At 40.8% G+C, this 11,448-nt stretch overlaps 1 protein-coding gene across 1 annotated transcript in view; it reads right to left on the reverse strand.

Moving 5' to 3' along the window:
* Positions 1 to 11,448, reverse strand: part of ACSM3 (acyl-CoA synthetase medium chain family member 3) — a 58,578-nt gene that overhangs the window by 7,341 nt on the left and 39,789 nt on the right. Inside the window, exon 9 of the mRNA XM_007957351.1 lies at positions 1,941 to 2,042. Coding sequence (XP_007955542.1) covers positions 1,941 to 2,042 — 102 coding nt within the window. The remainder of the gene's footprint in view (positions 1 to 1,940; positions 2,043 to 11,448) is intronic.

Below are 11,448 nucleotides of genomic sequence, written 5' to 3' on the forward strand. Positions count from 1 at the left end.
TAATCTTTATGGCCACCACTCATCTATCACTTTGTTGTACTGTAGTGGCTCTTGTGTGTTGTTGTGATGCAATGGTTTAAAATCAGGAAAGGTGTGCATCAGGGTTGTATCCTGTCACCATACTTATTCAATTGTATGCTGAGCAAATAATCCGAGAAGCTGTACTCTATGAAGAAGAATGCGGCACTAGGATTGGAGGAAGATGTGTTAGCAACCTGTGATATACAGATGACACCACCTTGCCTGCTGAAAGTGAAGAAGACTTGAAGCACTTACTGATGAAGATCAGAGACCACAGCCTTCAGTATGGTTTACAGCTCAACATAAAACAAAATTCCTCACAATTGAACCAATAAGCAGCATCACAATAAATGGGAGAAAAGATCATGAAGTTACCAGGGATTTCATTATACTTGGATCCACAATCAATGCCCATGGAAACAGCACTCAGGAAATCAGGCAGACTTACTGCACTGGTCAAATCTGCTGCAAAAGACCTCTTTAAAGTGTTAAAGAGCAAAGTTGTCACTTTGAAGACTGAGGTGTGCCTGACCCATGCCATGGTATTTTCAGTGGCTTCACATGCATGTGAAAGCAGGCAATGAATTAGAAAGACCGAAGAAGAACTGACGCACTTGAATTGTGTTGATGAAGAAATACTGAAAATACCATGGACTGCCAGAAGAACAAACCAATCTATCTTGGAAATACAGCCAGAATTCTCTTTAGAAGTGAGAATGGCCAGACTTCATCTCATGTTACTTTGGTGATGTGAGAAGGGACCAATCCCTAGAAAAGGAAGTCATGCTTGATAAACAGAAACATAAAGGGGGAAGGCCCTCAACGATATGGATTGACACAGTGGCTGCAATGCTGGGCTCGAGTATGGCAAAGAGTGTGAGGCTGGCACAGGACCAAGTAGTGTTTCATTCTGTTGTACACAGGGTCAATATGAGTTGGTGATGACTCAATAGCACGTAATAACAACAGTCTTTACAGAAGCATCTGGTGGGCTTGAACACCCGGCCTTTCAGTTAGCACCCAAGCGCTTTAACCATGTACCACCAGGTGTCCTAGGACTTTGAAGGCTTCTAATAAAAGGAACATAATGTCCCTGCCCTCTTCCCTAACCCTCTCTTACTCCTCCCAAGAAGAGAGATCAGTCGAGATTTCAGGGTACTGATTGGGGCATGTTTTATAATGGAGTAGATCAGTGGATGGATGGATGTTGGATGGTTGTCTCTTTCCAGGGCTCCCTTCCTCTTATCTTCATGGACAGACCTAGAGCAGTGATCTAGCTTAGGTGGACCAGCTTGCTCTTCTCTAGTAACCATTTGGGTTCTGCTTCAGTTTCCTATTTTTATATCAGGTAGGAGGTTATTTCAGGATCAACTTCGGGAAAGAGAAAGGATCCTTAGGCCACAAACTCTTCTCCACTGAGAATTCTCTGCATTGGGGCTTCAGACATGGCTCAGCCAATAGCCAAATACTTCCTTTCTTTATCCATTAACTGTGGTGACCAAGCATGATTTTCCCAGGACAATCTTGGTTTATGCCTGTGGTACTGTGTAATTATTAATAGCTCACCCTTGTACTTTCAAGCTTCCTGGCTTGGAGGACAAGTCATATGGCTGCCTTGTACTGTGTCATTATCTCTCCCAGGGACTTAACTAGGAAGTGATCTAGAATAGAATTTGGATAATTCTTGATTATCAGAATTTTGATTTATAATATTTCTAGTTCAAGAGACGTTTCAGAAACAAAGTGCTCTTCTGTATCTGTACAGGGTCCCCTGTCTGCGGGATTGCTATTCAAGACAACAAATCTCACAAGAAAGGACCAAGTACCTATCCAAGGTATGTCTGTGACAGATAGGAATAGTTGCCAAGTACTTCTGAGAAATAAACACAAAATAAGAGATTATTTAATAAGTCTCTTACTACATAGCGAGTAAAAAGGCCAAGTGGTCGCTTAGGTTGAACTTGAATTCCAATATCTCCTTCTTGTCCAGGAGGTAGAACATTGCCATTTACATCTAAAATCTAGGATAAAACAGAATCATTTTATTTAAAGGACTTTTCATTTAATACCACATTAAAAAATTTTATTTTTATTTTTTGCCACCTAAGAATACCAAACCAAACCGAACTCAGTGCCATTGAGTTGATTTTGACTCATAGTGACCCCTATTGGGTTTCTAAGCCTGTAAATGTTTGTGGAAGCAGATTGCCTCATCTTTTTTTCCATGATGCGGCTGGTGGGTTCAAACCACCAAACTCTGAGTTAGCAGCCACATGTCTTAACCTCTGCACCACCAGAGCCAGACTTCAGAGAATTTCTAGGTATACTTTAAATTCCTTTTTTTTTAAAAAGTATTTATATTTTTATTACATAAAATGCAGCTTACGAAAACATAAAAGGAGAATAAAAATTATCTTTAATTTCACCATCCAGCAATAATCACAGTTAACAATTTGGTGATATCCTTTGAGATAAAATAGAATCACTTTATAATATATTGTTTTGCAACCTGCTTTTATCAGTTAAGGACCTCTGGTGGTATAGTGGTTAAGGCATTTGGCTGCTTACCAAAAGATCAGTTTGATAAGGTGGTCTGCTTCCATGTGACTTCAAATGCTAACCAATCATTAATTTTATTGTAATCTCTATTCCATGCCCTTACATCCTTGATTGGGACCCTCTCGCCAAAATTGCCATTTCTTTTTCCACTTATGTGAGCTGGTTGTTTCCCATTTGAATGCCTCTCTAATGCCAAATAAATCCTCTGAATTTTCATTTAAAGTCCAAGTAGTTTTTCCCCATGACACTTTATTACTGCTTTTCAATTTTTTTTTTTAATATTTGCTGCATGCATTTTATTTAACTATAATTTTTATTCAATTGTTATTGTCATGAAATAAATAATACTAAAGATAAAAATGAAATTCTTCATTGATGGAGTTCTTCCACATCCTGAGCCCATACTAGCATTCTTTTTTTAAAAAATGCATTTTATTGAAATATAATTTATGTACAATGAAATACACAAAACTAAAGTGACATGGGTCAATGTGGTTTTTTTTTTTTTTTTTTGCCATGTTCCCTCCCCTCCTCTCCCACCGCTGGCAACCAACAAAGAAAGTTTCCCTCCATATTTAAACCTTTCCTTGACCCTCCATAACAACGAACTAATACTATATTTGTCCTTCTATGATTGACTTATTTCACTCAGCTTAATGTCCTCCAAGTTTATCCATATTATGCGGTGTTACACAGACTCTACATGATTCTTTAGTGCTGCATAGCATTCCAGTATGTGTATGTACCATCATTTGGTCATCCACTCTTCCACTGATGGGCACATAGGTTGTTTCCATCTTTTTGCTGTTGTAAATAGTGCTGTGATGAACATGAGCATGCATGTATCTGTTCCTATCCTGGCTGTCACCTCCCTAGGATATATACCTAGTAATGGGATTGCTGTGTCAAATGGTATCTCCAATTCCAACTTTTGCTTTTCAAATTTTGTTTAGCTGTGGAACAAACAAACCCATACTTCAGAAGCCCAATTCAAGTAAACAGGAAAAAGAAATATTTTCTCTTGAGACAATGTGAGTAAGCCCAAGCCTTGCTCTCTTTCCCTCTTCCCAAGCCTTGTTGTGTGGTTAGCTACCGTCGAGTCGTCTCCAACTCATAGTGACCCTATGTACAGCAGAACCCTGTGTACACTGCCCAGTCCTGTGCCAGCTCCACAATCCCTGCTATGCCTGAGCCCATTGTTGTAGCCACAGTGTTAATCCATCTTGTTGAGGTCCTTCCCTTCTTTCGCTGACCTTCCACTTTACCAAACATGATATCCATTCTTGCTTCCAAGAAGCATTCTGGCTGTACTTCCAGGACAGAGTTGTTTGTTCTTTTAGCAGTCCATGGTGCTTTCAGCATTCTTTGCAGGAACCACAACTCAAAAGCATCAACTCTCCTTTGGTCTTCCTTATCATTGTCCAGCTCTCACATGCATATGAGGTGACTGAAAATATAATGGTTTGTGGAAGGTGCACCTTAATCCTCAAGGAGACATCTTTGTTCTTCAGCCCTGGAAAGAGGTCTTTTGCAGCCGATTTGCCAGTGCTATACATCATCTGATGTCCTGACTGCTTCCGTTGGTTTGACTGTAGAACTAAGTAATATGAAGTCTTTGACAATGTCAGTCTTTTCTCCATTTATCATGATGCTGCTTATTGGTCCTGGTTGTGAGGATTTTTGTTTTCTTTATATTGAGGTGTAATCCATGCTACAGACTGTAGTCTTCAATCTTCATCAGTAAGTTTTTCAAGTCATCCTTACTCTCAGCAAGCAAAGTTATGCTGTCAGCATATCGCAGGTTAATGATTCTTCCTCTAATCCTGATGCCATGTTCTTCTTCGTATAGTCCAACTTCTTGGATTATTTGTTTAGCATAGAGATTGAATAAGTATGGTGAAAGGATACAATGCTGACACACTCCTTTCTTGATATTAAACCATACAGTGTCCCCTTGTTCTGTTTGAACGACGGCCTCCTGGTCTATGTACAGGTTCCTCATGAGTATAAGTAAGTGTTGTGGAATTCCCATTCTTCTCAATGTTACCCACAATTTGTTATGATCCACACAATCAAATACTTTTGCATAGTCAATAAAAGACAAGTAAACATCTTTCTGGTATTCTTTGCTTTCAGCCAACATCAATCTGACATCTGCAATGATATCCCTCATTCCATACCCTCTTTTGAATCCAGCTTGCCTTTCTGGAAGTTCTTTGTCAATCTACTGCTGCAACCATTTTCAAATTATCTTCAGTAAGAGTTTACTTCCATGTGATATTAATGATAATGTTTGATAATTTCCACATTCTGTGGGATCACTTTTCTTTGGAATGGGTACAAATCTGGATCTCTTCCAGTCAGTTGGCCAGGTAGCTGTCTTCCAAATCTCTTGGCATAACTGAGTGAGTGCTTCCAGCGGGGCATCCGTTTGTTGAAACATCTTAATGGATATTCCATCAGTTTCTGGAGCCTTGTTTTTTGCCACTTCCTTCAGTGCACCTTTGACTTCTATCTTCAATATGATCATATGCCATCTCCTGAAATGGATGAACATTGACCAATTCTTTTTGGTACAGTGACTCTGCATATTCCTTCCATCTTCCTTTGATGTTTCCTGCATCATTCAATATTTTGCCTATAGAATCTTTCAATATTACAACTCAAGGCTTAAATTTTTTCTTCAGTTCTTTCAGCTTGAAAAATGCCAAGCGTGTTCTTCACTTTTGGTTTTCTAACTTCAGGCATTTGCATATTTCATTATAATAATTGACTTTGTCTTCCTGAGCTGCTCTTTAAAATCTTCTGTTCAGGTCTTTATCTTGTCATTTCTTCCATTTGCTTTAGCTACTTTCCATTCAAGGGCAAGTTTCAGAGTCTCTTCTGACATCCATTTTGTTTTTTTCTTCCTTTTCTGTCTTTTTAATGATCTTTTGCTTTCTTCATTGATGATGTTCTTGATGTCATCCCACAATTCCTCTGGTTTTCTATCACTGGTGTTCAATGCATCAAATCTATTTTTAATATGGTGTCTAAATTCAGGAGGAATATATTCAAGGTCATATTTTGACTCTCGTGGACTTGTTTTAATTGTCTTCAATTTCAAGTTGAACTTGAATTTGAGCAGTTGATGGTCTGTTCCACAGTCAGCTCCTGGTCTCATTTTAGCTGAAGAGATCACACTTCTCTATCGCCTCTTGCCACAGATGTAGTCAGTCTGATTCCTATGCATGCCATCTGGCAAAGCTTATGTATACAGCTGTTGTTTGTGTTGTTGAGAAAAGGTATTTGCAATGAATAAATCATTGGTCTTGCAAAATTCTATCATGTGATCTCCAGTATTATATCTATCACCAAGGCCAAAATTTCCAACTTACCAGTGATTCTTTTTTGTTTCCAGCTTTTGCATTCCAATCACCAGTGATAATCAGCGCATCTTGATTGCATGTTCAGTCAATTTCATACTGCAGAAGTTGGTAGAAATCTTCAGTTTCCTCATCTTTGGCTTTGGTGGTTGGTGCATAAATTTGAATAATAGTAGTAGGAACTGGCTTTCCTTGTAGGCGTATGGATATTATCCTATCACTGACAGCATTGTACTTCAGGATAGATCTTGAAACATTCTTTGTGATGATGAATGCCACTCCATTGTTCTTCAATTTGTTATTCCCAGCATAATAGATCATATGGTTGTCTGATTCAAAATGGTCAAAACCAGTCCATTTCAGCTTACTGATCCTAGGATATCAATCTTTATGCATTGCATTTAATTTTTGACAACTTCAAATTCCTAGATTCATACTTGGTACATTCCATATTCTGTTTATTAATGGATGTTTGCAGCTGTTTCTCCTCAGTATGAGTCATGCCACATCAGCAAATGGAGGTCCAGAAAGCTTTACTTTATCCATATCATTAAGGTTGATTGTACTCTGATGAGGCAGCTCTTTCCCAGTTTATTTTGAATGCCTTCCAACCTAAGGGGCTTGTCTTCCTGCACTGTATCGGACAATGTTTCAGGGCTACACATAAAGTTGTCCAGTAATGTATCAGACAGTGTTTCTCTGCTATACATAAGGTTTCCCCTGGCCAATTCTTTGAGAAGTGGATGGCCTTTTCCTTCTCCTGAGTCTTCCTCAGTTTGGAAAATCCGCTGAAACCTGTCCCCCATGGGCAACCCTGCTGGCATTTGAAACACTGGTGGTACAACTTGCAGCCTCACAGCAACATGAAGCCACCACAGTAGGACAAACTGACAGACAAGTTCATCTCCCTTAACTGTTCCAAACCATTCTGCCCACTTCCTGGGCTTCCCCCTCCCTGCTCTGGCCATTGGCCCTGATTTCTTCCCACTCCTGGCTGAGTGGGTGCTCTCCCTCCCCTCACGTGGATCTGCCTGTCGGCCCTGGCCTCTTACCGCTGCTTCCTGCCTTAGGTGGGGTCTCTCCCTCCCCTTACCTGGATTGAGCCCATCAGCCCTGGCTTCTTCCTGCTGCTGCCTGCGTTGGGTGAGGTCTCTCCCTCCCAAGTCTAATGGTTCCCAATAGTATGGAATAGTAGGTAGCATTTGTTGAGTACTCACTATATGCTTCATTACATGTATTCTATTTCTTAATTAATCCTTACAACATTCCTATATGGTTAGAACTATTAGTATGCCCATTTTACAGATGAAGAAACAAGTGCAGAGAGTTTAAATAAGAAAATAGGTGATTGAGCCAGAATTCAGATTTTAGCTTTCACACACCAGATGTTAGTTAGGCTTTTACCCTTTATACTCCTCTGTGTAATACTTCCAGGAAGATGTTATTTCAACAAGTTTTTATGGCTTCAGGGCATTTGCACATACTTGTTCATTTGCCTAGAATGTTTGTATGCTATGCCCTCAGTTTAAATAGTTCCCTAGGAGACCTTCTTTCAGTCTGTAGTGAGTCAGTCAGTCCCCTCTTGTACAGTCTCAGCTCCTGTGCTATTTTCTTCATAGCCTTTATCAGTCTTACCACTCCCTCTCCCATTGGACCCTAAACCTCATAGTGCCTGAAACATGACAGCTATTTATCCTAATTAGCATCATCCAGGTTGATTGCTTGCTTGCTTTATGTACTAGATTTTGGTGCCAAATAATTTTCACTTTTTAAAAAAATTTTTATTGTGATTTGGGTGAAAGTTTATAGAGCAAATTCATCTTCCATAGAGCAGTTCACATGCACTTTGTCTCATGACATTGACTGCACTCTCCCACAATGCAATAGCTCTCTTCCCACTTCCTCTCCATAGCCACCTCTTCCCTGTGTCCTTCCCTCCCATCCACTCCTACTCCCCGAGCTGTCTCCCTGTGCATACACAGCCCTTCTATTCTGCCATGATTGATCTCTCCAAGGAGTATATCTACCTAAGGTAAATGTTCAACTCATATGCCTGTCTTTTGTGGCTGGAATCCATAGGAGTGGGTTCAATTCCAGACCTGAAGGGCAGCTAGGGGCCATAGTCTCAGGGATTCCACCAGGCTCTATCAGACCAGTAAACCTAACCTGGTCCCTTTTTTTTTTTTTTTTTTATGATTTGAGTTTTGTTCCACATTGTTTTCCCACTCTCTGCAGAATCTCCTATGTAAGTCTCCCTCTGAGTGGTTGGCAGTGGTAGCCAGGCACCATCTAGTTCTTCTGGTCTCATAGTCATATAGGCTGAGGATCACATACTGTACCAGTCCCTTGGACTTCAGCTGTTTCTAAATATCAAACTACTCTGCTTTTTAATAGTTACACACACACACACACACACAAAAAAAAAAAAACACTGCCACTGAGTGGATTCTGACTCGCAGTGACTCTGTAAGGCAGAGTAGAACTGCCCCATGGGGTTTCCAAGGTTGTAAATCTTTACAGAAGCAGACTACCTCATCTTTCTCCCATGGAGCAGCTGGTGGATTTGAACCACCAACCTTTGGGTTGAATGCTTTAACCACTCTGTCACCAGAGCTCCTATACACCTACCTTAAAATCTAAAGTGTGGCTTGAGTGTAATAACAAAATTAGTTGCCACTGAGTCAATTCTGACTCATAGCAACCCCGTGTGTAAAAGAGCAGAACTATGCTCCATAAAGTTTTCAAGACTGTGGCCTTTCAGAAGCAGACCATCAGGCCTTTCTTCTAGGGTGCCCTGGGTGAGTTTGAACTGTCAGCCTTTTGGTTAGCAGTGAAGTGCTTAACTGTTTGTGCTACCCATACCTGAGTATAATACTCACCTAGCACTTTCCAGCAGGGAAGATGCTAAAGCTCAGTATGTAAAACTTAAAAGGCAAAAGAACTTTAGTTATAAAAATTTCTTGTTTCACCTCTTGCAAATAAAAAATATAAATTGTCACCTAGTCCTTTAAAGAAATATTTGGCTCCAAATACCAAGGAATTAGGAGTTCTTGGGTGACACAAATGGTTAAAGACTAGACTATTAATCAAAAGGTTCAAACCCACTGAGAGGTGGCTCAGAAGTAAGCCCTGGTGATCTGCTTCCAAAAGGTCACAACCTTTGTTGGAATTGACTTAACTGCAACAAACCCCAACAACCAAGGAATTATTGTTAGAAAGGAGGTGTATGTTAAGCATCCCAATCACTTGTCAATGACTACTCTTTAATAAGTGGACAAAGATACAATCTATCTCTGGGAAGAATCTTTCCCACTCTTTATTGTTCAAGGGGCCCTAAATATTTAAACATGAAAATTATGAGCTTTGAGCTCTGCAATTGCAAGAATCTGACCATCCAGCTGATTAGAGCATATCAACAGATGCCAGAATATCATTGTGCATACTTTTAACCAGTAAACGAGGCCTGGGACTAGCCCTTCAGGAAGAGTTACAAATGAAGTAGCTATGCTGATGGCGGATGCAGGCAGAAACCCGTTTTCCTCTCAGCCACACCATTTTTATATTCAGAGATAGCTAATCCTGGGCTGAATTCATGGGAAAGGAGGGCGTACATTGCAGTTGGGATCACCTCAAGTATAGCTGCACCCTTAAGACCCTGATAGCCATGCATATTGGGACTTGTCATCCAAACCAAAATCTGCTGCCTTGGAGTCAATTTGACAGAGTAGAACTGTCCCATAGTGTTTCCAAGGCTGTGATCTTTATGCAACTAAATCACCAGGCCTTTTCTCCCACAGAGCTGCTGGTGGGTTCAGATGGCTGACCTTTCAATCAGCATCCAAGTACTTAACCAGTGTGCCACCAAGGCTCCTTTGGAACTGTCATAAAGGGGAAGAAAAAGAAGAGCACAGCTGTGTGAAATGCTAACTTGATTTCCTGTAATGCAGCCATGGTAATGCCTGATTATCGGTATTGCTTTCTTCAACCTAAAACATCCTTTTAACCAATGAACAGAATATAAACAGGGCTCCTCGACCATCTCTCCTTAGGAAAGCTTTTCAAAGCAGGAAATGTGAAAAAGAGGTGGATAATACTTATCTGTGGGGCCCTTATTATGTGCCAAGCCTTCTGCTATTTGCTTTAGAGATACTGTCTCTCTGAAATCAGTTCTGTTACTGTTAGGGTTGTAAGCCATACAGTTTTCCCCAGGATCGAGGAGGATCCAGGGATGCCTGACTTTTAGTGCTAAAACAAAGGAGATTTCAGGCAAATTGGGACAAATCGGTCACACTAGTCTCCATTTTACAAATCAGGAAACTAAGGCTTAGAAGGTCTTAATAGCTTATGCTATTAAGCTAATGAATGGCAGAGCCAGGTTTAAACCACTAGGCAACCCTATCTTTAGACAAGGTTTCCATAGCAAGGTTAAAATGAGGAAAAAGACCCAGCATCTAGTTTGTTCTGTGACCACTGACAACAGTGAATCTCATCTAAGCTTTCTCATATTTTCCTGAGCATATGAATTGCGTGGGGTTGTTAAAAACACAGATTCAATGTCCCACTCTAAATCCATTGAATCCGACTATCCAGGGAAGGGGCGTGAGAATCAGTATTTTTAGCAAGTACCATAGAGATTCTTAAGATCAGAGAAGCTTGGAAAACATTGATCTGACCTATAAGTAACCCTCAGGAGAGTCTGAATCCGAGTTCTGCACTCTGTAAACTCGCCCATTCGGTCCTGCTGCTGCGCTGCTTTCTCTCGTGGACTGGTGTAAGTTCCTTTCGGTCACTTTAGCTGAGTTGATCTGAGAAGTCTAACCCTGGACAAAATGTGCAGATGGGGAAACAGGCGGCTTTCCTTGAGACCAGGTGGTCATAATGGCAGTGGACGAGTCAGTTCCAGAGATCCCAGAACCAGCTAGACGGGACTGGGGTGAGAGGGTACTCCAGCCTCGGTGACCGTTCAGGCCCATTTTGGCCTAGGTGAGCTCCTGAGAAAGCCTAGACCTCCTTCACTGAAGCGTGGTGGTGTGGGTAAGGCCCAGCTAGCTCACGTAAGTTCCTCATCTCTTTGTGCTTCAACTGTAAAATGGTTCTAATGTTAGTATGTCTCTAATAAGTTCTTTCTGGGCATTAAATAGGTTAATACCAGTAAAATGCTTAGAGCAGTATGACACAATATAAGTATTTGCAATATATATGCATGTGTGTATGTATGTGGAGCTCTGGTGGCACAGTGCCTAAGACATTTGACTGCCAACCAGAAGGTTGGCAGTTCAAACCTACCAGCTGCTTCGTGGAAGGAAGAAGAAGCAATCTACTTCTGTAAAGATTTACCACCTTGGAAAACCAATGGGGATCACTATGAGTAGGAATCAACTCAACTGCAGTAAGTTAGGGTTTTATGTTGTTGTTATTTGCCGTCGAGTCGGCCCTGACTCATAGCGACCCCTCCTTGGGTTTCCGAGGCGGTATCACTACGGAAGTAGGATTGCCCAACCTT

The sequence above is a fragment of the Orycteropus afer genome, unplaced genomic scaffold (assembly GCF_000298275.1).
Source record: "Orycteropus afer afer isolate SDZICR_OR568_19922 unplaced genomic scaffold, OryAfe1.0 scaffold00732, whole genome shotgun sequence".
Lineage (NCBI taxonomy): Eukaryota > Metazoa > Chordata > Mammalia > Tubulidentata > Orycteropodidae > Orycteropus > Orycteropus afer.